The sequence below is a fragment of the Chelmon rostratus genome, chromosome 2 (genome assembly GCF_017976325.1).
Source record: "Chelmon rostratus isolate fCheRos1 chromosome 2, fCheRos1.pri, whole genome shotgun sequence".
NCBI classification, from domain to species: domain Eukaryota; kingdom Metazoa; phylum Chordata; class Actinopteri; order Chaetodontiformes; family Chaetodontidae; genus Chelmon; species Chelmon rostratus.
This window is the reverse complement of record NC_055659.1, coordinates 6,242,285-6,268,879: the sequence shown is the minus strand read 5'-3', so window position 1 is coordinate 6,268,879 and position 26,595 is coordinate 6,242,285. Positions and strand designations below refer to the sequence as shown.

Below are 26,595 nucleotides of genomic sequence, written 5' to 3'. Positions count from 1 at the left end.
TTAAGTTATAAGTTATTTTCAGGTCAGAATCATCAGCAGGAGTGACCTGTTGGAAGCAGCTGATCAGAGAGCAGCTGATGATAAACCTAAAGAACCTCGACACATTAGAGCTGTGAGTAAATAAACAGATTAGTATTACACAATTATAGAAGTTTTTAATCAGCCGAGGTTTTGGTCATTTGGGGACAGCAGAACAAGCTGAACAAAACCCTCTGACACCGATGTTACTTTAAAAGCTACACATCCAGCAGACACAGAGCATTATCTTCATCACTGTAGTCATGTTTGTGGCCACCTGATGAATGAATGTCCAGTATTCACTCTCCCTTAAGCTCTAGTTTGGTCTTCACAAACTCCTGATAAAATATCTGTAGCTGCTAAATGTTGCCCTTTCTTCACTTGGTTGTTTGCAATTAACCAAAACTAGGAGCTAAAGGAGGCTGAAAAGCTCAATTACAGCCAGTTGATTCATTGGTAATTTCAAAAATATTGATTAGTGCAGCTTTAAATCCAAATTAATTATATAAATAAGATGTTAAATATTTACATGTAACTTGGCTGCAGTCTGAAGTCCACAGAGTAAGACCACAGCCACTACAAACAAGAAAAAAATCTTTACATGAATAATGCAAACAGACACCAGCAAACAGTGCAATGTGCAGACCAGAAGTGAAGCAGATTTGTATGTGATCAAACATGAATGTTTATTTGTAGATATGTTCCCAGTTAATAGACAGCAGGTGCTGTTTAATACACTGTTGTTTAATAATGAAGTGTAACACAGATAGATGTAGAGACCGTTCCCTTTATTTGTAAAACAAATGTCAACACTGTGCCACCTGAAATTCCATGTAGTTCAACCCAAACAGCAGCAGCAGCTCTGATTGGCCAGCTGACGTGTGTTGACAGGAGACTGACCAATCAGAACTCTGCTGCCTCTCTGTGTTTGTACTGTGGATGCTTACACCTCTTAACATTCAACACATTAAACAGAAACAGTTTTTAATTTAAAACTACAGTAATGTGTCAGCACAGGCAGTGACGATGTTGACTGCTGACCTATAAAGGTGGATGTAAGAAACTAGTTAATTAACTAAAGTGTAATTAAAAGCTGTTGTCAGTTGTTTTAAAATTCAGTTACTCACTCATTAATCCAGAATAAAGGAACAGAATGATTAATTGGCAAATTAAATGCTATTTAATTTTTTTAATTTGAGATTATTTATATATTCTTTAAATACAGCCTGAATAAATTTAGAATACCTTTATATTAATTGAACACTGTAAAAATATATAATTACAATAGTGGCACAATACAGCACCTGTTAATACAATGATATTTATCAGGCTGCTGATTCTCTAGCAGGGGGCGCTGTTCAGCTTTGGTCAGACTAGTTCTACACCCGCTGACCAGCGCCACCTACAGGAGAGCAAAGTTTATAGTAAACAGTGCAAAGTTTCAGAAATATCCACCTGGCTATCACAGTAAAAACGGGAAATTTTTCAGCAGTATTTACTGCTAACCCTAACACCAAAAAGAGGTAATGCAGCTAAATCAAAGCACAGACTGATAACGGGTGTCAGAAAAAATGAAAATATTAAACAATCCATTGACTAGAGACTCAGCACTCAGTTTAATAATCTCCCTGCAATCAAAATTTTTATATATATAAATATATAAAATGTAATTTCTACCATGTGACATAACGGAAGAGCAGATATAATTTAGAACTGGAAGTAAAAACAGGGAAGCATTTTAAAAATCTTTAAATTGAGTATAAATGATATAAAGTGCAGCGCTTAAGTCACTGAAGCAGTTTGAGGGAAAAGTGCCACGCATCATATTTGGGTTTAAAGGGTCAGTTCATCCATATCACAAAAAAACAATACAACATCTCCATCTTTCCCCTCATATAATATCTGCAGTCAGATAGTTTTGGTTTTATTTGTGTAGGTTTTGATATTTCTGTGAGAATAAGTTTGGCTGTACTGACCCTTTAAGAGCCTCCCCACCAGCTTTAAGAAAGTCCTCATAAAAACCCTTTAAACATGATAAGAAAACTCAGTGTTAAACAGTTCTTGCAGGATGTTCTGCTGCTGGTCATGTTCCTCCTGCCAGCAGTGGAGACGACTCGGAGGCTTCACGCTTGTGGTGATGTGATGCTGCAACGCCACCATGCGCCCAGTCGTACAGGTGGCTACTCTGCAAATTCACTTCAGCACGCAAGGTAATTTTCTTTATATATATTAAAAAAAAACATAAAATGTAGAAGTTACTTAATAGTCAAAGTTTTATTATGAACATACAATTAAATTTTCCATTGAAGTCACGCTGCCAATTATAGCTCTTAGAAACAAAATCATAATCAACAGGTCAGACTTTAAAAAGAAACCGGAATCGATGCATCTCTAAACCAAAACGGACTAGACCCTCAATGGCAGCTGTGAAGGTGAAACAATGAGACTGAGTACCTGAAAATCTCTGATGTAGGTGAGGAAGAAGCTGATGAAGGAAAAGGCCAGAGACCACTCAGACAGGGTGCTGATAATATGAGCCGTGTAGCCCTGAAGAACACAAGAGACAAACCTGTTACCAACCAAAAGGTGTCATTATTTTAATGGGACAAGTTCTTGTGCAGCTGCTGGTGTTCAGACATGTAACATCTGAGAAGCCAGAAACAGTGAAGTATGATTTTAGTATCAGAATTGATAAAAAATGAAGCCCAGCTCTGGTGCACAAGCACACAAACGCACACTACTGTGCTACGACTACTGACCGGCTCTCCAGGAGTCCAGTGCAGTTTGTGAGGTACGTCCACTCCCCGCAAACTGCTGTACATGATGACAGATGATACGAACACTGAGAGGAGAGGACGCTGTTAAAGATCACAGCTCACTGCTCTGCAACACCACATCAATACAACAGGACATGTGTTTCGCTGTTTAGCCAAACACTGTAAGAAGAGAGTTTCAACATACAGCTGAGATTCTAAATCAGAATAACTGACGTGTTTTGCTGCCATCTCATTTGTTTGTCCAAGTAACCTCTGTGCACAGTGTGGGGGGGGCACTACAAATGTAACTACATTTCCAAGTCACGCTTGGGCTGCTATTCAACATGATTTGAAGATATGGAGTAACAGAGAAGTCACCTGTCCTGAAAGACGCTTCACACAACCTGAACTTTTAAGAACCTGTAAGTCTTTGGTGCTGGGCTCTGCTTTGTGTTTCCATTGTGTTTCGTATGTTTAAAATATTTCAGTATTATTAAATTAGGTGACACAAGAAAATGATTAATTACTGATTCTCTTACTGATTCTTGTGTGAATCAACTCTTGTTCCATCACAGCTGGACCGTTTCCTGCTGTGTTAAAGGATACTGCTGATGATGCTGCACATGGTCCAGACCCCGATGCCGAGGCGAACCAGGTAGATGGACTTGCTGTGGATGTGAGGTTGCATTTTGAGTGAGATCAGCGTCTCGACCAGGATGTAGAGAGCCCCAATCCCGAAGGTCAGCACCGCCCCCACCAGGTGCATGGAGAACAGCGTGGTCTTCTGCTCAGCCACACACACACAGATTCACTGCTGACATGTTCACACTTGACACGCTGTACAGGTATGAATGGATCAGCTTAACACACCTGGAAGTTGGCGACCACGCACATCCCAAAGCAGCTGATGAAACCGAGCAGCAGCCCGAAGCGGTTCAGTCTGCTGAGTCTGAGCTCGTCCTCACCCGTCAGAGCCTCCACCTGTTTGTAACGCACGTACACCGTGGCCAAACCTTCAAACACACACACACACACACACACACACACAGCATTCAATCAGACAAAATAATCAAAAGTATCTGTGCGTGTGTGTGTGTGTGTGTGTGCAACCACGTGGGGACATAAATCTGTACACAGTCATACTGTGAGGACTCGCCTTCCTTATGGGGAAGTCCCCATAATGTAAATGGTTATATTTTAAAATTTCAGACTTGAGTTAAGGTTATGGTGAGGGTTAGGGTTAGGCAACTAGTGGTTATGGTTATTCTCAAGGAAATTAATGCAAGTCTATGTAATGTCCCCAGAAACTATGGAAACATGAAATTGTGTGTGTGTATGTGTGTGTTACCTAAAAAGGCTGACACATCCAGCATGATGCCAAACACACACCTCTCTGGTGCCACTGTTCCTGTGTCGCTGCAACACAAAGAACATCGAAGTTCATTGAAGAGTAGTTTGATTTATTTTGTTTAATAGGGGCAAAGGTTTTGGTATGAAAAAGGTTCATTCTGGTGTTAGTGCTGAAAGACATCTACCATACTATACAACATATTACTATATACTATATAACTACATGTTATATACTGGCAACAGTATTCAAATAATTACAATTACATCCATTTTTTACTTAATTATGGATTTACGGAATTAAAATCAAAATATACTTGTAGCCACACAGAACTCAGAAAATGCTGTGTGTGTGTGTCCAGACTCAGACCTGATGTAGGGCACAAGAGGATCCACATGTTTCAGCACCACCGCTGTGATGTAAGCAAAGATGAAGGACGCCGCTGTCCAGACGACCAGCGCTGCGGGCAGGAAGCACAGACCCTGCTGAAACCACCACATGGTGACACTCAAGTGTGTCGGTGTGATGTTGGTTCACTCCGTCCTGTACACAACACACAAACAGTGATACATACACACACACACACACACACACACACTGACATACAGTCAAACAATTACTTACTACTAAATCATCAACAATTTTGATTCAGTTAAATCTATTAGTCATTGAAGTCACTTATCAATTAAAAGCTCGATCCATTCTCTGGCTGCTGTTTCTCTAGTGTGAGCATTTGCTGCTTTTCTCTGTCCATTAAAATACAGTATGTGACCATGATAGAAACATCTGCAGTGGCAGCAGAGCAAACACTCTTACTGAGCTCACGGAGTCTGAGGGGTCAGTTAATGAGGTGAGACACCCGCCCTCAGAACAACTCACCAAGATGTCGCTCCCTGAACTGGGACCTATTAGTTTTTTAACAGGCAGGTTTGAGATGAGCCGGGCCTGTGCAGAACTGATCACAGCACAATACATGCTGGCTAGATTTCAGTCTGAGTCCATGCGGAGACGAGATCAATGCAGGTGCTGTTTTCAGGACCAGGTGAAGCTGCTGCTTTTCACCGACTGCAAGACCACATTACTCTTGTTTTTCATTGTGAAAGTTTCCTCTCAACAGAATTGTGTTAGCTCTCATGGCTCTGGAAAATCTGTTCAAAAGAACAGAAATTATTGTATTTAAGACAGCCCAAGATGACGTCCTTAAATGTTTTGCTTTGTCCAAAGATATTCAGTTTTTTGTTATAGAAGAATAAAGAAAGAAAATATTCACATTTCAGAAGCTGGAATTGCAGCTTTGGGAATTTTATTAATTAAAAGTCTTTAATCGATAATCAAAATAGTTGGCAATAAGTTTGACAGCTGACAACTTATCGATTAATTGCAGCTCTACCTTTTTAATAAACTTTCTTTATTTCTGTGTGTGAAGGAGTTTGAGGTGGATAGAGCTTTTCTTTGTGAAATAATTGAATAAAGATGAGACAATTAAACAGATTACTTGATTGACAAACAATCAGCAGCTATTTTGCTAATCAAATAATTGATTTACACACTTTTCTATCAAAAATGCCAAATAACTGGTGGGTTTCCACTTTTCTTTAATGTGACTAACTCACAGTGCTGAATATGCAGAAAAAAATCATTGAGTGTTAATCTGAGTCATGATTTAAGTGGAATTGTAATTTCTGCATTTCATTTTCACTTTAAGAAACATTAAAATGATGATGATGTGATTTTTGCTGGGGTCTGCACCCAACAGGCATGCTCCCTCACATCTGGAGAATGTGATGTGTAGGCTGGGGCATCTCTTTTTTAATGTGTGTATGTGGTGACACATTTTTACCTTTGTCAGAAAAATTGCAGCTTCTGCGATTTGGATGTTGCACTTTGCGATAATGTTGCGATTAATTGTGCAGCCCGACTTCCTGAGAGGCTAAAAGCATCTCAAATGAGCTTAAAAAGAAGCTCCCCCAGCCACAGTCTCACCTGGGTTTGTAACGTCAACTTAAAAAGCTAAAAACGTTGCGGTGCCGCGTGCAGAGCAGCTTAGGAAAGTCCCCGTCCTTTTACCATCGGCTCTTGATGAGGAAACGAAAGAGAAAGTCAGACTGAAGTGTGTAAAATTAACTATTTCGCTGTTATCCTCGCCCATGACGAACCAGGGTCGCACATACAAAAATCCACCAGTTTGCGCTTTTTCATACACATCACGGAAAATACCAAACTAACGTTACTCGAGTAATTATCTGACTCAAAACCAAAATCACTAAGATTGTAGCTAGCAGTTAGCTAGCTATCATTAGCTGCGCTAGATAGCCATCGCCTACCAATATTAACGCTATATATGACCGTTTTTATTTTATTAAGTGGGACCACACCGCTGCCCGACTGAGAAAACAACGTTACCGTCACGCGAACCAATGTCACTGTCAGAAAGTGGGTTTTTAATTAACTAAACATAACGTTAATGACACTCACGTTATTCGAGTCCTCCAGCGACCATAATCCTCCTCCTGGGGCAACAAAACTTCTTTAATCACGTATTTCCAAAGCAGAATGCCGTGCAGACGCCTGTAAAATGTCACTAATCCTCGGGGTCGTGTGCCGCACTTTCATTCAGAAATAAAGTTTTATACTTGTCACGGTGTTGTTACCGTTGTCCCGTCAAGGGTTGAAGTGCGCATGCGCCACTCAACTACAGGACAGATGCGTGGAATTTTCTGCCCTGAATTTTGCTTCGCAGGGGAGCCAGGCGGAGAGCGCGAGGCGTGGCCTCAGTGGAAACTAGAGGCAAGAGGAAGCTCGTGAAATGCTGATAAAACATCAGTTAACTGACCATTTCAGGAAATTCAGCAGAGGCTATATATACAAAACATAACTCCTTGTAAATATACAATCCAAACAGTATTCATAATCATCAATATTTTGCAAGTGTGTGATCAGGAATATCTATAAGTACAGACTTGCACATAATAGAGTGTGCTCTGATGACTCCTCCACTGACAGTTTAGTATTAACAAGCAGTTTACATGAAAGGGTTCATTCCACTCTACAAAAGCCTCTAGTACAAAAGCCTTTGTAAATATGCAAATTAACATTTCAATCTTCGGTTATAATTTGTAATAAACGAATGCCGATCTTCATTAGACGGGCTGGTGTGTCAGTTTTGTTACCGTTTGATAGAGCCTGGTTAACCGTTTGAGGTGTTTGTGCTAAAATAAGATAACCATCTTAAGTCTCATTTTTTGCAGACAGGCATAACAGCCGTAAGTTATTAACCTTGTCATGACTCTTGGCCACAAAATGAATCTGTGTGTTTCCAAAACTGTTGGACAAATCCTTTAACAAACCATCCTTTGGATTTGGGGCCTCCATACTGAACATTGTCCTCAGTGGCATCATCAGAACGAGGACATGAAGCCATCAGTTTGACCGTTTCCAGTAAAACACAGAAGAAGAAACCTGCTTCCGTGTGGGAGTATGAAATTTATTTGCATTGGTAGGTGAAGGGGAGATTGTCAGATGATCTGGTTGACTGTATTCGTCTAAGAACACATTGTTCTGTACATTGGTGATATACCTGAGCTTGGCAGTCTGGCCAACAGAAGACAAACTTTTGCACAAGCTTTCCAGAGTGGACACACACACACACACACACACACACAGTGACAACATGCTCATCATGAAAGCTTCTTCTCTGTACAAAACAATAGAAAACAAACGTGTTTAAGGCAAACTTTTACTAGTAACAATGATAGAGTTGACCTGACATCAGTAACTATATGCACATGAGCTGTGGAGGCTGTATCTCAGAGTTATTATGAAAAGTTACTCAGTTGTTGGTTTCAGGTTGTGGGTTATACAAAGAATCTCCAGCTGTAGTACAAACTGTACAGCAGTACAGTACACATGCTGATCAGAGCATCATTTCTTTTCCCATTTTCTCCCGAAACACCAATTGTGAACAGTCATGACTGCACAGCAGTGGTTCCCAAACTGGTGGTGGATCCCTGGATCCTTTATTGAATTGCTTCCCCTATCATTGTTAATGTCTGATAAAAATTGTGGGGTGGGAGGACCTGAACTCTCTCGAGCTTTTGAAGGGACGCATGCCAGAAAAAGTTTGAGAACTACTGCTGTACAGACTTCCACTGTACAAAATAAAGGATTTAAAAAAATCTTTAATGTGACATTCTAGGAACAGCTGTTTGTAGCCAACACTGTTGTTTAATGCATAATGTAGCTTATCGTTTACACCCACTCTAAGAGAAATGTAGCTATAGTTGCATCAGCATCCTTCAAGGGTCACTTCACACAAATCACAAAAATAACTTCCCCGCTAAACCAGTTAGTATCCAGTCATGCACATGGTTTTCATTTTATGTGTCCAGATAGCTTATGGGGCTCGAATTATTAGAAAATGACATCTGAAAAACTCAACAGCAGTGTCTTTTTTGGAAGACACTGCTGTCTTTGTTCTAAAGATTTTTTTAAATTATTATAATTATTCTCAAAGTGAGGATTCTTCTCATTTTGAATTTTTCACTTTTTTTTACTTTATACAATGACTTTTTTTCTTAAACTGTAATTACTTTATTACAACTGTTCTCCAAATATCTTGAAACTTGAGATTTATTTTTTTTCCCCACTGGTAGCGTGCAGTAACAACATCAACAGTACTTTACTTTCATATTTGGCTGTTAAAATTATGGTCTCATGAGGAATTTTTTTTTCAAAGTATTACAAGGCCGCTCTAGAATTTTGCTTTTTTTTTTTTAAAAAAAAAAAGTCTTTTAAAAAGCCTTTTCAGATCTTATTAAAATACTGAAACCATCTTCTTGTAATCACTTAATTCAAATGACTTTTTCTCATCAATTCAACTTTATATACATTGACTTTTTTACTCATACCTTCAGCTTTATTTTAATGATACACATCTTTATTCTATGAATCCCATAATGTTCTTAATATTTCTCTAATATTCTGTTAAGATAACAAAAGGCATTCGAGGACAAATAAATTTGTGATTTGTGTGAATTGACCCTTTAACACTTTATTTTGATGAATCACACCAACAGTCTAATGGCTGTGGTTTACGACCAAACCACCTTGAACCTGAACTCAAAAGACAATGATGCTGTTCTGAAGCTATTGTACGTTACTGACTCTCACCACAGTCAATACTTTGCATTTGAGGCCTTCTTACACATGTGAAACAAACTGTGGTGAATCAGTACAGTATCTGCAGATGGAACCGATCAAGAAACATAAACAAAACAGGCACAACTGGAAAAGCAAGAAACTCACTACAGGTTCTCTTCAGAAGCAGCAGCATTCAACACCCACTCAGTGTCAGGTGCTGTAACAGTGTAAGATGATGTTGGTAGATGTGGAGGCGGAGTGAGCAGCAGCCACTTCAAATAAACACGTTTTTATTAACTGTCAGGAACAAAAGTTTGATCTGATTCTGGTCAGTCACCACCTTAAAAACTGTGATGTCATCGTGTGACCTCATCCCCTGCACATTCAGTCCAGGTGCACCTGCTCTGCTTCAGCAGGCGTTTTGGGGGAAACGCAATGTCAACCAGGTTCTGTTAATATGAACACATTATTTAAACAGTGGTTCAGTTAAGTGGCAGAATCCACCGGCAACACAGGAAGGAGTGTGACGTTCACATCAATAACCGTTAATGGTGGCAGGTAGATGTTCATTTTAAATAAGTCTGTTATTGACAACAAATCCAATGAAAAGACCCAAACCAACAATGAACTGACCCACTAACAAGCATGACCCTTTTTTTTATTATTATTTTAGAAATGAAACTATGTGTGTGAGGCATTTTTCAAGATTTACATCCACAGCAGGAACCGATGAGTTTGAGGCTAAGCGCCACAGAGCAGGAGGTCAGAGGGTATTCAGAGACAAATGAACACACTGCTGAGTTTTGGTCCTTTCATGGAATTTGTTGACAATAAGAAATGTACAGAACAATAATATCAGGTAGAGATGAGAAGTAACAGAAAGCAGAGTGACGGCTCATCTGAGCACTGATTCAAAGCAGCCGAAACCAGAAATGTTCTGAGCATCGAAGTTATTCTTGACCTAAAAGGACTACCTACTAGCTTCCGTACCTTTCATCCGCATAGCTCTTAATGCAAGTAAGCAGACCTTTGACTTTAGACAACAGATTTTGTTGTGGTGTCATTCCCTCTATCAAATGCAGATTCCTTACATATTTACAATAAAAAGATCAAAGTGTGGAGAAGCCTAACTCCATGAAGCATTAACAAAACTATAAACTTCTTAATAATGTATTAGCACATAACATTATAGATGACAATAAATACACATAAAATCCCAGCCCAGACCTGAACAGTGCCCAAAAAGTCCCACGTGTAGTTTTAACCAAGTGGTTTCAGTCAACAAACTAAACGAAAAACATTGGCAGTGAACATTTTGCAGAAGAACGTTTTGATATGTAAAAGAAAAACGTAATTAAGTTGACATTAAGTTTCCTCCAAAACCGCATTTTGCTGATGTGTAACAGTTGCACAGTTTCCTGCGCTGTGCAGGAGATATGAAGACACATGAAGAAAAGGTTTATAAATGTGTCAAAGCAGGATTTTTAACTTAAAAGAGAAGCACAGACACTGTAACAGTTTGGTATTTACAATAGCAAAAGGTAAAGTTATGCAAATATTACAAAAAATTATAATAATGAAAAGCAAAGAGTTTGATTTCCTATACATTTTCTCTGCACAAGAACAGTTAAAACACACTTCAGTTTAAGTTTCTCTCCTTGAACATACTGAGTAGCACCTGTACTCTCCTGAAATATTTGCTCTGTGTAACCATGAGTTTGTCAGAAGGAGAATTCTTATTACTGGGGCAGAAGATGAAACTGGTACAAATTCAATTCCATACTGGTGAAAAAGAAACAGTGACAGTAATACTCCAGTATCTTAATATATATTATTTGTCCTCACATTCAGTTGGCAGAAGCACATACTTTACACCACGTCATCCCCTGCATCTCTACGTGGAAAACAGAGGGAAGAAAAGATGAGTGCGACTAACAGGAAGGGACAGAGTCAGTCATGGCCGGCGTGTCCTCAGTGAGGAGCTGAACTGAGCACTGAACAAGGCTTGATTTTGAAAACAAAAATGTGAAGATGGCAGGCAATCTGGTTGCAAACACTGACACAGTAACGCACCAAGTCAAAAAAGGAAATGATCTGCGGGGGAGAAAGAAACACCGTCAGTCTCTTCAGAAAAACACTGTGGAAACATGACTGACAGGACAAAAACATCATCACTATTATTACTGTCTCGTGGTTAAAACTTTGACAGTTCATAGTTCTGATATACTCTCACTGGTTTGACTTAAAACTCATGATTTTGATTTATCAGATCATACTTTAAGCCTATGAAATGACTTAATATTTGCCCTTTAAATTTAGTATTTCTTACTTTTGACTTTGTATCACAGTCTCCTAATTTTAACTCAGCATCACATAAATTCAACTTGTGTGTCATAACTCAAAGTTTCTCATATGTTATAGTTTCAATTTATGAAATCATGCTTTTGAACACATTGATTTATGATAGTAAATAGTTTTAACGTTGTATATCAGTCTCATAATTGTTTATATAACAGTAGTATTGTTACTATCTCATAATTTAGTATTTTAGTTTCGTTATTTTGAGTTAATATTTTATGCTTTTAACAATATTATTAACAATATCTCATAGTCAGACAGTTTGACAATGTCAAAATAATGTGTATTGCATGCTTTTGATTGAAGATTACAGCCTCGTTATTTTTGACTTTGTATTTCAAACATTTAAAAATTTAACTCATGATTGTGACTTAGTGTCTAATTATTCTACCTCATAATTTTAGCATTAGTACAATGAGTCTTTTCATGTTTGTCATTCCGAACATTTTAAGTATTATTTTCATTTCACGGTGTCTGTACTTACCAGTGCAAGCCACAGCACCAGGTACTCGTCAATAAAACTATTGAAATACTGATCCAGGAACAGTAGTCCTGGTCCCAGGAAGGCTAAATCGTGGAGATGCATCTCACTTTTTGTCATATGTGCTACCTGTGGACAGACAGACAAAAACCACACACAATCAGCAATAAACACATAAGTGTCTAAATGGTAACCCTTTGGTGCTGTATAGTACATTTTGTTTTTATCTTATCTTTTCTATTTATGGTATTATGGGCATTTTACTGTTTTTAATATCATATCATATCAATATCAAAGCTACACTAAACACACACAAGTTTCTACATTTTTTAGATTATTCTTTCTGTGACTGCAGCATTATGTCTGACCTCCCTCTTATCAAAACGTCAGTTTGACTTACAACTAATTTATTGGTGATTTTGGCCGAGACGAAGCCAAACGCCAGGATATAAAGACACGGATGTTTCTCAAAGAGCTGGACAGCAGACTTCTTGTATATCATCATCGCCAAAATTATAACTGAACCAATATGTAAGACCGGAGAGAGGACGCTGGTTCCCTGAGGACAGAGACACAAAAACACAAGAAACACACAGATGGTTAATGTCAGTAGAAACCTACAGTACAGCTGCTCTGAGAGAACCTGACTGAACTGATGCTAACAACAAACTACTTATTCTGGTCTGACACTTCAGAGCTGCTCATATTTGTGCCAAAAGCATTAGAAACAAATGGTGACAATGCTTAAAAATTAACTCAACCCATTGAATTACATTCAAAATTACCATGAGATTGAGCAATGAGTGCTGTAGCTGTCCACTTTATGTTCTAAACATCAAAACGATAAGCGGTGATACACACTGACACCAGCTTACGATGAGTGTTTAACCAAATCGAAGCTGTAGTTTGGTTAACAGAATGAATGCCAATTGACTACGGCTAATAAAATCTAATAATGAGAAGTCTGCTAACAGCTCTGGGACAGGTGGGTGCAGCAAAGTGTCAGTGATGGGACACTGAGAAGGCTGCGATGGCTCACTCTGAATCAAATCCAATACAGTGTTCAAAGATGTGCGCAGTAGGGGGTATAAATCTTACCGCCAAAAGCCCTTTGAGGCAAATTTGTAATTCTGAACTAAATAAATAAAACTGATATAATAATAATAATCTTATATATAAACATTTTCAGTATGTGCTAGTTCTGCCTAGCTTACATGAACATAGAATTCCAGTGACAAATGTCGGCTGGTAGCAGTGATAACGCTAACTGAGGCTAAACAAAGGTAGCTCTGCGACTACTGAGAAATTAACGGTGTTCCAAACCATCAACAGGTTATGATGACGCTGCTTGGAAGGATTTCTATCCTGATTTATCTGTGATGAAACAATATCCACCCTCTGATACGTTCTGGCAGACAGGAGTAACTTGGGGGAAGGGCTCAGTGTTCAGACTTACTGCTATTGTGGATCCGTTTTTGCCCACACCTCCCGTAAAAATAACTCTGAAGTAATTGGTGCAGGAGAAGATGGCTCCTAAAAAAGTGCAGATGGCAGGAACCATTTTCATCTGGATATTTAGGATCGGAATCTAGGAATAAAGACAGTGAAACACCAAAATTAAAGCAACGATAATGAAAGAGATATTTACTTTGTTTAGTTTTCGTACTAGTTTAAAGTTTGTGAGTACATTCACCTCTACGTCCACAGTGAAAGCATCATGAGTAATGTTAGAGAATGCATTCAGAGTGATATCCTTCACATTTCTGATTACAATTACAGTAAAACAGTGAGACTAACAAAGTTAGAGCTGCATTTTAAGTACTGACATAAACATCTTTACATTATTATGGCATCATCAGTCTCATTGAGAATTAGAACCGATCACAATTACCAGTGACTGCCAAAAAGCAGATCCTCCCACGGCGGCCAGCAAATACATGATTATTATGAAGATTTGCACCTCAGTCACATCAATGCTGAGTGGGAGGAGAAAGCAGAGAGTTCACAGTGAGGATTAGTGACATCTACCAGCACACAGTCATCCTACAGCCTTCTTCCACAACACGCTGCTGGACACGGAGCTGATGGGACGCTGTCGTTTTCTTCTTTTTAATCGAGATTCAACAGGAAAGTTGCTGCATTAAAGGTGCAGATACAGACACTCAACATGCGTCTCACTGTGCCTCATCTTGGTGGTGCTTGGAATTAAATGTAAAGATGAAATTTTATTACTTTATTAGCATTTTTCCCCTCAGCTTATGTTACTGAAGAGCTGTATTTTAGTGGCTGCACCTTTAAGCAGAACACACTGTGAATTGAAATTCTCCGTGTGACTCAGTGGAGGTCAGCGGTCAGCGTGGAAGGAGACAGCAGGCAGCAGTGAGCCATGCAGCAACAGCCAGGAGGTTTACCGTCGTATTCCACAGGCAGGGACCCACAGTGGCTGTGAGCATCTGTAATCCTGCTAGACAGATCTGCACCTCTGTTATGTCAAATCTACACACAGAATACATCCACATTTACTCCAGCTCGACAGCTGTGATCTAATGACATGACTAACACTGAAGTGAAACTGGTTCATCCACTTTTTAATAAATAAAGTGAACAAACTACGTTTTCAGATTTCAGAAATGCACCTTTCTAGTTATTGAACCTAGAACCTGGTCATGTCAACCGGATGTGTTTCAGGCAACCACCGCAGACAGACTGAAACCTTCTGGAAATGATACACCCACTTCTGCTTCCTGGTTGGGTCTTATCAGTCACAATGTGTCCTTCCTAATTCATCATGCTCCTATCACATGATCCTTTTCCTATAGAAATTAAACTCCATATACAGACTGTATAGATCTATTAACCCTGACTACCAGCAGTTCATTTAACACGGATAACAAATTACAGGAGTTGCTGACCTTTGCACTTCATCATTCCTACATGCGGTGGAGGCAAACACTGGCAGGCGTATGCCCAGTGTACATGAATGGTCATGTGAGAAGCGTTTTCAGGCGTGTTAGTCTGGATGGAGATTATTTCTGATACGGTGCTGAAATGCTTGTCTGGTTATAATGAAAACGTATTATTGTGGATGCAGCCTCAGACTTAATGCTGCAGGTCTGTGTGTGGAGGTGAGAAACAGCCACTGAACTCAATGTTCTTATTTAACGCACTCCACTGTCCTCATGCTTCTTGTCTCTTTTGCCAACCTCACAGGTGTCAGTGACTTTGGAAACATGTTTGACTTTTTGAATGTTGAGTGAGTGAATGAAATTACTAGAAATTAGTCTTCATAATATACGTACAACCACAGCTACAAAAAACGAAGAAGAAAGAAAGAAGAAAAACCAAGAAAACACCACAAACAAAATGCTAAGAAGCATTGGAGGCTGTGATGTCGCTGAACCACGTCTGGTGGACATTAAGGTGACTGTGCTGACTGTAAGTACAATCCTTCCAGTCCTGAATGACGTTATACAAGCTTTTATCCTTAGATAACATTTAAAATGCACTTGATATGCATTTGCAATATTTTGTTAAATGGCAAAAAAGCTTTTGTAGGACTCAGGTATGATTTTGGTCACACTCAGTCTTGCTAAGGACTGAGTTCTATCTCCTGAGATGAGCATAATCAATACACAGATGGCTGGAAATGATGCTTTTAAAAACCCTTCACACAGCAACAACAAAAAACAAAACAAAAAAAACAAGCAGCTTTTGTCGACTCACATGCCGAAGCGCAGCGTTCCTGACACGTATGTTTGCCAGTGGGCACAGTAGAACATGAACATCCCAGCGAAGCAGCAGAAGAACATCCAGTCCGGGTTGGTACCCATCTGCACCGCTATACTGGTTCCCAACACCACAAACACTGCAGAGATGAACGCATGAACACAGGCGGTGTTAAAAGGGCTTCAGATTCACTGGGACACAGTGGAACGACGTCGAACTGGACAAAACCGACCGGTGGAGAGGGAGTCACAGCCGTGGTCAAACAGCTCGCCCAGCGGAGAGCTGCTATTGGTGCGTCTGGCCTGCTTCCCGTCGATGGCGTCCAATGACTGGTAGACAAACAGACCCACAGCACATAGCAGGTACGCCCAGAGAGGAGCCTGAAACAACACATACATTCAAGCAGGGGTCACTCACTCTACCTCTACCCCAGCTGCAGAGGGTCTGCTTGATAACCTCCCCGTCATGACACACCCCCCCGGCTGTCATGAGGACAAGGTCATAAAGAGGGGTGCGTATGGCTTGCTTGTCTTCTTCTCTAAACACCAAAATCCAGTCAGTTTTCTAACAAGCATATCTCAAGATATCAACATTAAAAAACTGACAGATGTTTCACATTAAAATCCTTCCAGCTTCCTTCTCTGTTCCTGGTTTCTTTTAACTGAAAACATGTTGAAAGTTTTATTAACAGTTGTATTAAAAAAAAAAACAGCAAAGTTAAAGCAATCACAGTTAATTATTGAATGCAAAGTCTTGATTTTAACATGAATTCTAGTGTGTTTAATATGTTTTTAAAAGGAGACCATCCCAGATTGATGACCAACCTGTTCAGTGGCAGTTGGGCAGTAGTAGACGAGCACGAGGGTGGTAAAGACATTGGTGGCCAGGCCGATGATGGTGATGAGGTTAGGGGCAATCCAGGAAGGGACTCGTCCTACCAACCATTCCCAGTAACGTTGCATCAGAGGCTCCAGCAGGGAGCGTCCAGCACTGCTGTACCTGTAGGGAGAGACAACGGACAGGCGAGGACCTGATGACTTCACCCTGGTGATTTACCTGTACGCCAGGAAGGACAACAAACAGTGATGATGACAACTGAATATCGGAATCACGACAATGGCTGGTGACAATAAATATGATTGTCGTCATTAGATTTGTACTGAAATTGTGCTTTAAAAGAGTGAATATTTAAATTACAAGAGCTGCCAATTTAAAATCAACTTGCATAATTAAGCTGTAGAGAGTGACAGTTCAAGCTCGCAACCTGTCACCTTAACTGTAGATAATCACAGTTAATTCCATTGGTTTGTATGAGAAGAACTAGAGCTACCACCCCATGGTTGTATTCCTCCGCCGACCAGTCAAGTCAGTCTAGACTAATGTAATATATGTAGTGAAGATTTTTAAGGAATATAATAAAAGGTATTGTGTATCTTTTTGCAAAATGGAAGTTATCACTATAATAACGTGTGATTCCTGTGAATAATTTTCAGTGAGAAACATGCCGTCTACACTTAGAGACTATATTTTCCAGAGGAGAACAGAGGACTGATAGAGAGCTTCATCACATGGTACAACAACAATCACCTGAAGCTCAATATCAGCAGAACCAATCAGCTTGTGGTGGACTGCAGTGCTTCAAATATGAATGTTGCTGCAAAGAAAACATGGAAGCTTCACACACATCTTCAAGCCAGCAGCACAGACGATCTGTACAATCAGCACAGTCTCAAGGTGGACACACAGAACATTGTGATGTCACAGAGAAGCTGACCTTTGACCTTTTGGATATAAAATTTAATCACTTCATCTTTTTATCCTATGAGACATTTGTGTGAAATTTTCTCTTAATTAGCGTAAGAATGATTGAGTTATGGACAAAAAAGTGTCTTGTGAGGTCACAGTGACCTTTGAGCACCTATATCTAATCAGTTCATCCTTGAGTCAGAGTGAACATTTGTGCCAAATTTGAAAATTCCCTCGAGGTATTCCCGAGATATCGTGTTCACAAGAATGGCACGAACAGACAACCAACATAATGCCTCACCAGCGCAGAGGCATAAAAAGTGAATGTTGGCAGGTTACGCTTGGCCAAAGACTGTTTTGTTACAGAAGAATAGCACTCTGTATAATTTTAATGTTTGAGTAAATAAGGAGATGGTGATTTGGTGTTTTTGCTGTTCAAAAAAGACCAACAGAGTGGCAAATCTTTTTCTACAGAAATAATGTAGGTAATCACCTCACATCAATTTCAGACAGGTCAGCAGTTGTTGAGTGTGAATGACAGCCAGCTTGAGGACAAAGATGCTACACCCTCCTGTTAAACTGTTAATCACATCCTATCATCATTTAACTGGGTTCCCGCTCTTCTGTAAAGATCATTTTCCAGGATTTTTCAAGGACATTTTTAGGGACGATCCAGCTGGTATGGCAGGCAGGGTTCTCAACAATCCTGCTATCGCTAGCTACCTACAAAATCAAGCAAAATATGCTTTAGGTAGCTCAAGTTTGAATGTTTGGGACACCATTCAACACTCTGTCGTCTCACTTTTACAATGCTGTGTAGGAGGCTGCTGTCGTCATCTCTTTATAAACGTGATGAGGGCGAACAGTTTCACAGGGAGGGACTCACATGCACTGACATGCACACACATCCATCCCGGCTACCAAAACAATGAACAGAGAAGCTCAAATTACCACACGAACAGAGGGAGCGTAGCTTCATCTCTGCTCAGAACGCCATTACTCCACTATATCTGTGCATAACAAACAGGGATGCACCAGTTCCATACTGATATCACATATCGGTCCGATATCGACTCAGATAGTTGGACTGGGTATCGTGACAGTGTGGCTGATCTTCTCAGTTCAGTTCTGCTTATTTTGAATGTTTTCTTTCACATGTTACTTGTTTATTCTGCTTGTGTGAATTGTCATTTAGTTTGTGACCTAATTGTCATTTATTGTTTACATTTTGTTCTCATTTGATGCTGTTGTGTTGTTTTATAGTGGAAGTTTCATTCCTGACCAATTTGTTGCTGCATTTCAAAGGTTTACACTTAAATTTTAATTCCCGTCAATTTTGATGATTTTTGCTGGTGCACAATTATTTATAATCTTAAAATTCAATTATTGAAAAGATCAAATTCAAATCGAATCAGGAGTGGAAAAAGAGGCTCAGTGGATCCCTAACAACAAATAGCTGTTTGCTGCTATATCATGTTCAAGTTCTCATATATAGAACCTTTACAAGTAAAACAAGACAGGTAAGCACATCACCTTTAGCAACTGAACCATGCTAACCAATTTAGCATTATTCAACCGATTAAAACAAGCTGGTAAGAAACCTATGGTAATCTAAAAACTTAAAAAGTACAACACTTAACAGCCAGCAGTGACTTATATCTACATTTCTATAAAGTAGGATAATGGAAAATGTAAATGACATTGAGTTTCGGCCACTTAAGTTGTAAAGTTGTAAAGTAAGGAGGAGGTGTGTTCACAGCTTTTCCACAACGTAACCAAGAGCAGCCAGTTCAAAATACTCTCATCCATAAAATAAACATTCATCACTTGAACGTTAATATGATCCTGAACATAACTCAGCCCTTCAGATGGCAGTTTTGTCAGTTTTGGGGAGCTTTTATAGCGAGTCTGGTCTCGAAGATTCAGAACTGTGAAGCAAACATGAGCTCAAGCAGCTACAGACCAGAGTCATCATCAGTTTAGGTGTCATGAGTCCAACGTGAAATCATTGTCAGACCTGACATACCAGCAGTGTTTTATTTTAACTACAACTGGACAACTGTGCAGCTGTTATCAATAAACATAAAGACACTTTCGAATGCTATATCTGAACATTACTAAGTAATGCTATGCATACCACTAATTTAATATCTTAATGATATGACATATGGCAATAACGTGAGCTAAATGGTCAGTTTCTTGAAATGACTCAGGAAGGACTGAAACAACAAACAACTGTATTATTTCACTTGACTCTATTCAAGTTGTATCAACTTGTCTAAAATACTTCATACAATCATATCTTGTTTCAAACCCTGTAGACCATATAAACAGTTCATTTGAAGAAAACAATAACTAATTAAACCAGGGTCGCCCTAGCAGCAACTTAGATGTGTCTACTCAAATTGGACAAAGCTTGATGACATAACAAACACTACTTTTATACAGGAGAGCCACATATGATGCCATCTACTCTACACACACTGGACCCATCCATATCATAGTGCTTAGCCTTTTTTCTGTGTAGTTCCATCCATATCACTGCTGAACCACAGAACTAGGTATGCTTACTGTGCAGAACATTAAATAACTCCACATAAGGTAAAGTTTTAATTGAGTTTGTCTCAATCCGTAGAGCAGAAATCACTGTTACCTGTGCTCCTCCAGTCTCTTGAGCTGGTGTCGGGACAGGGGGGGTGAGGGCAGCTCGATCAGCCTGCGCAGCACTCCAGGGGCCAGCCAGCAGGCTGCCTCCATGCCCATGCCCTGCCCAGGGTCCTTGTCCCGACCAAGGCTTCGGCGAGAACGCAAGCCTCCCCCCTGCTGCTGCCCCGTCGTGGTCATGAAGCCCTGCTGCCTGCTGGTCTGGTCCCTGATGGCTCTGGCTCTGCCTCTGCCACTGTCCTGCCGAAGGGGCTAAAGATCCACAGTGGGGCTGGATGAGGCTGGACAATACCTGGGACAAAGAAACCAATATCACAATAACGTCCAGTGAAGATATCACAACATATAAACAGCATTTTACTAAGGCTGCAACTAATAATTATTTTCATCAGTGATAAAAATCATGATTATACATGTTAGACTCAGAAGAAATTATCAAAGATATCTGCATGTAAGCTATTAACAAGTGTTTGATTAACTATTAACGCCATAATAATCAAAGACGGTGTGAAAGATCCACGTAATGCAGCGTATCTGTGCTACTTAACTATTTCTTGTGACTGTCAGCAACACATGAGGTACTGACAACAATCTGCTCCAGCAGTCTGCTAATGCTGCCTAGCATAGCTACTTGCCGTTAGCTAACTTAACATCAGTATTGCTGATGTTGAAGATTAGCATTAGCTGGGGTTGTAACGTTCGCTTATCAAGTAGCTACGGAAGACATGTGTCAGTTTGATTATTTAAAATTACTAGCTTGCTGTCGACTTCTTCTTACTCCTTCATACTTGCATTACTCAAAATATCACTGCCCATTTAGCATACTGATTAAATCAAACTATACCATTGACACCTCCGGTGCAGACTGCGGCTAGCTAAAGCTAGCTCGACTAGCTAACTCAAAGACAGCTAGCGAGTTGGTGAAGTGACGGATATAACACCGACTGACCTGGACGATGAAAGGACGAGAGCCGCGGACAGTCCGAGGGGCGGTGAGGGCTCTTCTAGCCGACAGACAGGACCCCTCTGTGGGCGCTTAGTTTTAAAGTTTCTCTGTATGACTTAGTATACCGGAGGAACGTTTGCAGCTCGAGATGGATCACCACGACCGGTGTCACTGTGGCTGTCACATAGCAAGCTAGTTACCGTTAGCCATCACGGAAATCTCGCGTAGCTGTCTCCTTCCCCTGACTTCGGCCCTGCGTTTAGACTCCCAGGCAGAGACGGGCCAGCCGCCCACATCCTCCTTCTCTGATTTTTGGCAACCTACACTCTTCATGGCATGTTTCTGCTCTCCACATAACAAAGATTGTATTACTAATTTCTTGTAGGAACAGTGTTCACATTTTGATTATAGAAAGAGTCTTTTATACTTCTCAGGGGTCAAGTGATTAACAGTGATGATTAATTAATCACGTCTGCAGGTATTTTGCATGTGGGCCAGGAAGCTGAGTGATGGTGAGTCAAACATGGAGGGAGGTACCCAGGTGGAGGTGCAGAAAGCTGTCCTACAAAGTGCAGAGCAACAAATAAGACCAAATCTTACAAAGTGGTAATAGTGGTATTTGTTTGTCTGTGATGATTTGGGCAGAGTTGAATTCAGATCTGGATACCTGTAATAGCTAGCTTTAATCAGGTGTAGTGAGCTGGTTTAAAAATTAAATTCTGCCGAGTGAAGATATCATACGATATCATGCTAAACTGCTCAGGCTAAAGCTAACAAGTCTCAGATAAAAAGTCAACACCGTCACCAGTAGATGATCTGTTGAAATGAATATGAAAGAGCAGCTTTGTTCTTGTATTGTAGGGCTAATTTGCAGTATTATTGTACAGTATAATTGAGGACAAAAATGTTCAACATCCACAAAATTTAGCATAAATATTCACAAAATGAAATTACAGACATTCAAATCATTGTTATACAACCACACATGTACATACACAAAGATAATTAATCAGACACATGGTATTCATAAATGTCGCTCCATACATTAAGAGTTATCTCTGTAAGTTTGGACTGCACTATGTAGCCTACTGTCTGCTTTAAACTCCACACTGTGAATAAGACAAGTGAACATGATTCAATCACTACTAATTAAAAGAAGTAAAGTATTGAAGACACTTGTTTCCTTCAGCTGTCAAGCTATCAAGACGTGTTGGTGCCTGTAATAATTCCCTCTGTCCGTACTGACTGTGAAGTGACATAACAACATTGTAAAAGATGGAGGACAGACTCCACAGCCCTCGTTCTGTGTAAAAATCACTTAAAGATTCAGTTGAAGATAATATGAAGCTTTTAGCAGTCTGAGTAAACCACACCATGCTGCTGTGGTGTTCTTCACTTCCACCTCAGACCTTATCTTGTCACATCAGGATACCTTGTCGTGTATTTTTGCTTATGTGTTACACAGTTGCAGCCACCTGCAACCCCATTTTTTTTGCATGCAAAAGCAGATATTCATCTGTTATTTTTCTGGGTTTTTTTTTTTTTAGGTAGCAGAGCCTTGTCTGGCTCTCTGGGTCGAGGTGACACAAGGAAGCAACTTTGTGTCCTTGAAATGAGTTTGCCAAACACGTTTTGATTGAAACATTATTCCTGGTTTATGTTCGGGGGCAACAGTTTTTTGCATGGAAGTACATCTTTTTTGTACCTCGCACAAGTCATAGAGAGGTGGTCGAGGTGGATTGAGGACTTAAGCTACAAAGTTCAGTGGCCACCTTGCACCACCTCTACGTAAGTTCTGTCTGAAGCTAGGGTGCAAAATCCACACTAAACAATATACTGAAACTATTTAGTTTAATACTAAAACTGTGTTGTTTTGTTGCCCCATGGAGACGTAAAGTTCACCTTTACTACTCCGGTGTCAAGTCCAAACTAACCAAAGTATTTTAACAGAAAATAATGTTATCACTTCCTGCGGCCAATCAGAGTGTTAATTGTCATGTTGTCTCTTGTGCCTAATCATCTTTCAACACTTTGCTACATAATAGCCAACAGGCTAACAACTAAGAATAGCTAACGCTAATTAGCAAACAACGACAAAAAGGTATGTAAACTCGGTAGATGGTAACTGTGCAACTTTAATCTACAGCAAGCAACGACAACACATGCTAATATAACAGTACCCCCTTATTGTGCGGATGAGATTGTAACGCTAACAAACTCATGATGATAGCCTATACTGGCAAACTGTTAAACTATCAAACTAGGCTACGTTTGAATTTATGCATAGCTGATGCAACCCACTGCTGGACTTTAACACCAGGGACTGTGGTTCACATCCTGAATCCAGCGAGTGTTCAAGTTTAGGCTGGAAATATGCTTCTCCGAAGATAATTTCATGGGTGCAGGTCACAGAGGAACTTGGTTGATACAACTTCTGTCAAGAGGCGAGTTCAAAGCAGAGAGAAAACGTAAATGTGCTACATAAAAGTATAAATGGAGAAAATTAACTTTGTTTGAGACCTGAACTCAGCAACACACTGTCAGGAGATCTGCAGTGAGCACATTAAGCAGATAAAAACAAAATAAAAGCAAAATAAGGTGCAAACATGACATTTGTACTGTATCTAATGTTGTATTGTTTTGATGTGGACAAGCAATCATCCATCAGTAGTGTGTAAACGTTAAATGAAGAGGCGACCGCGCCCACTTAGGGGACAAGAAGTGCATGCTAATTCATTCTATTGCCACAACTTGTAATGTGTCACCCTTTGGTTATAGAGCAGCTTTGGTTATTCTAACCCTAACAGCTCCACAGATCAGACAGCTATACCCAATTCAAACGCACTGCAGGAGATCACACAAGAAACAGGAAGCATATGCCTGAATTTGTCTTGAACTGAAGAGAGTGAGAGGTGGAGCAGATCTAAGTATGATAGTAGTAGCGCTGGCTGATATCTCAAATTATTTCAGACAATTCAAATGTAACTTTTTCTGTGATGTGTAAAATGTCTAAATCCTGGAAATCACAACATGCATGAAAAGCTTGTTTCAAGTCAAAAGGTAGACGAACGATAGATCCTGTAAACTGTGACGTGAACAGTTATAGTGAATGTGCAGCCGACACAGTTTAGAGATTCAGGCTAACAAACGATCACATCTACAGCTCGAGAGACCGACTGAAAAATGACTCGACACACTGATATCTGAGTGCTCTCCCCATGGTTGTTGAAGTGGCGTCATCTGGTGCTACGAGACGCATGCAGATTTTGTCATTAGCCATTAGGGTAGCTAACGCAAGCTGCCTGCAGATACTAGGCGGATGTACAGAAACACAAACAGAAATGATGTGAGTGGAAACTGCTAAACTCAGTTGAAGCATCAGGTTCAGATGAGCGATGCTACTCTTCTGTTAATGCTGCTCTGTTTTCCACTACAAATAGTTTCAGTCGAATTTTATATGGAGAAACTCATTAAATTTGTAATCGTCCCCTTGCTTGGAAACGGTTTTATTTTTTGATTGTATCGCTCATCCCTCGTTAAAGCAAAAACGTGTTTCTGTAGTTCTGCCCACTGATAAAATCCCGTCAGGCAGCTCAAACTCAAATATTTCTTCAGAATTAAAATCTGTATCTGCTTTTAAACTCTTGAAGACATTTGGACACGTCTGCAGCTGAAAGGGTGTCTTGACACTACTTTAAGTGTTTTATTGTTTAAACGATGGACACAAATGATAAGTTTTTATGTATCTGTACAGTAGCTTCATCAGTGTGCTGTTAGGGCTCTCTGTCTGGCAGCTGAGTCAGGTAGGGATTCAAGAAGTCTCTCAGGAGGCTCTGCACCCGGGCGGGCTGGGGGCTTCCAGCAGCAGGGACCAGCGCTGGATTCAGAGCCAGGTTCAGGACCTTTGTGGGGTTGAAAGCAGCAGACCGAGTCTGGGCAGTGTGGAGACCCTCGATGGCGCTGGACAGCCAGATGAGTCTCTTCAGACTCTGGATGTTTCGGCCGCGGTCGTGCATCAGCTGGTGCTCGGTCACCGCTCGACGGCTGCAGGGAGGACAGGAAGCATCTGTTGGTCAGGACTCAGTACTGGACTGAGTCCTGAGTCCTGACTGTTCAATCAAAGCTCAGAAAGCAGATGTTTTATCCAAACACAGAGTCATAATAAATCTGATTAAATCTTATGAGTAACTGAATTCCTAATTGTGAAATTTAATCACTGTTGGAAACTGGATTAACAACATGTCATTGTTTTAATTTGAAATTCATTTATCTAAATTAATGTGGTTTGAATTGATCATTTGAAGTTGTGCCATTTGAAAAACACCAGCAGACATAAAGTCACACATACAAGGTGACATTTGTAGAAAACACAGTTTGATTAAGTGACAAACTAAATCAGGGAGAACAAGATTTGATTTAAAGTGACACATTTTCAAGCAGCGCTAAAGTAATTTCACAGCACATTTAGCCGCACAGTGTTGTTTTGGTTGTGTTTGTCGGCAGGAAATAGATTTTTGTCAATATTTTGTAGTGATTCTGGGTCTCCATGTATTTGAAAATATTATTTTCAGTGGAGTGATCCTTTTAAAAGCGATTCACAGTTTGCACCGTCTAAAAATGCTGAGCCTCACCTCTCGTTCTGTTGACACTGGCCGGTTGTAAAGACGACGAGAAGCAGGACAGCGAGCCACTGCACAGGCCTGTGGGACATCTGCATCTTCTGCAAGAAAACAGCAAGAAACACTCACATCAAAACGCTTCTTTAATAGAGAAAATAACATCGAAAAACATGTTTCTGGTTAGTTTCTTGGATTGGCAGTTCCAGCCTCTTCGGCTCTTGACCCCTGAACAAATATCTACTTGCATCCTCGTCACTGGTTGCAGTTCAAACAAAGACTGATTTTCATTGCTGTTGTTACATTATATACAAATCATCCACAAGAAAAGAAGAAAAGGTTTGAGAGAAGTCAAGAAAATGAAAAAAGTTCTGTACAGCAGCAGAACAGAAGATACTACATGCCTCTAAACTCAGCTCATTAGAATGTATTCAGTCTGCATGTGCACACAAATCTCAGCTGCTTTTTTTCCTGCAAAAAACTTTTAGTAAAGAATGACAAACACAAGTTGACTGCTGCCTGTTTTTGTTCCATTCTAACTAAATATATCGGAATCAGCCAAGAAAGAAATACCACCACATGTGTGTTTTTAGCTGCAGAATATAAACATTGCTCATATAAACTCCTCCGGATGGTTAACAATTGAACGGGGTGCTTTGTGCACAGACAGAAGGATCTTACTGCAGGAGGTGTAGCATGTTTCTGTGGATGTTTTCAGACATTAGGATGGAGGAGGGTTGTGTTGTATATTTTTTCTTTGATCACAGACTATGACGTCCACAGGATGGAATTAAATT

At 40.0% G+C, this 26,595-nt stretch overlaps 3 protein-coding genes across 4 annotated transcripts; all 3 read right to left on the bottom strand.

The window, feature by feature from the left end:
• Positions 1-791: 791 nt before the first annotated feature.
• On the bottom strand, positions 792-6,809 carry LOC121624439 (DNA damage-regulated autophagy modulator protein 2-like). Of its 2 annotated transcripts, none has more exons than XM_041962083.1 (8): positions 6,598-6,809; positions 4,492-4,719; positions 4,123-4,190; positions 3,645-3,787; positions 3,381-3,558; positions 2,778-2,860; positions 2,473-2,565; positions 792-2,236 (listed from the first exon to the last, which is right to left on the bottom strand). In XM_041962083.1, the coding sequence occupies exons 2-8, from the start codon at positions 4,620-4,622 to the stop codon at positions 2,102-2,104; spliced, it is 831 nt and encodes a 276-aa protein (XP_041818017.1). In that variant the 5' UTR covers positions 4,623-4,719; positions 6,598-6,809; the 3' UTR covers positions 792-2,101. The 2 variants fall into 2 exon arrangements, with proteins under 2 accessions (XP_041818017.1, XP_041818007.1); XM_041962073.1 differs by having other exon boundaries at positions 4,492-4,665.
• Positions 6,810-7,617: 808 nt separating this feature from the next.
• cept1b (choline/ethanolamine phosphotransferase 1b) lies at positions 7,618-21,372 on the bottom strand. The gene is made up of 10 exons (XM_041960081.1): positions 21,186-21,372; positions 20,226-20,528; positions 16,651-16,825; positions 16,059-16,206; positions 15,824-15,965; positions 13,992-14,076; positions 13,557-13,688; positions 12,501-12,659; positions 12,104-12,229; positions 7,618-11,355 (listed from the first exon to the last, which is right to left on the bottom strand). The coding sequence occupies exons 2-10, from the start codon at positions 20,414-20,416 to the stop codon at positions 11,233-11,235; spliced, it is 1,281 nt and encodes a 426-aa protein (XP_041816015.1). The 5' UTR covers positions 20,417-20,528; positions 21,186-21,372; the 3' UTR covers positions 7,618-11,232.
• A 3,583-nt stretch (positions 21,373-24,955) lies between these two features.
• pth4 (parathyroid hormone 4) lies at positions 24,956-26,048 on the bottom strand. Its single transcript, XM_041945068.1, has 3 exons — positions 26,043-26,048; positions 25,814-25,902; positions 24,956-25,226 (listed from the first exon to the last, which is right to left on the bottom strand). The coding sequence occupies exons 1-3, from the start codon at positions 26,046-26,048 to the stop codon at positions 24,956-24,958; spliced, it is 366 nt and encodes a 121-aa protein (XP_041801002.1).
• Positions 26,049-26,595: the final 547 nt, after the last annotated feature.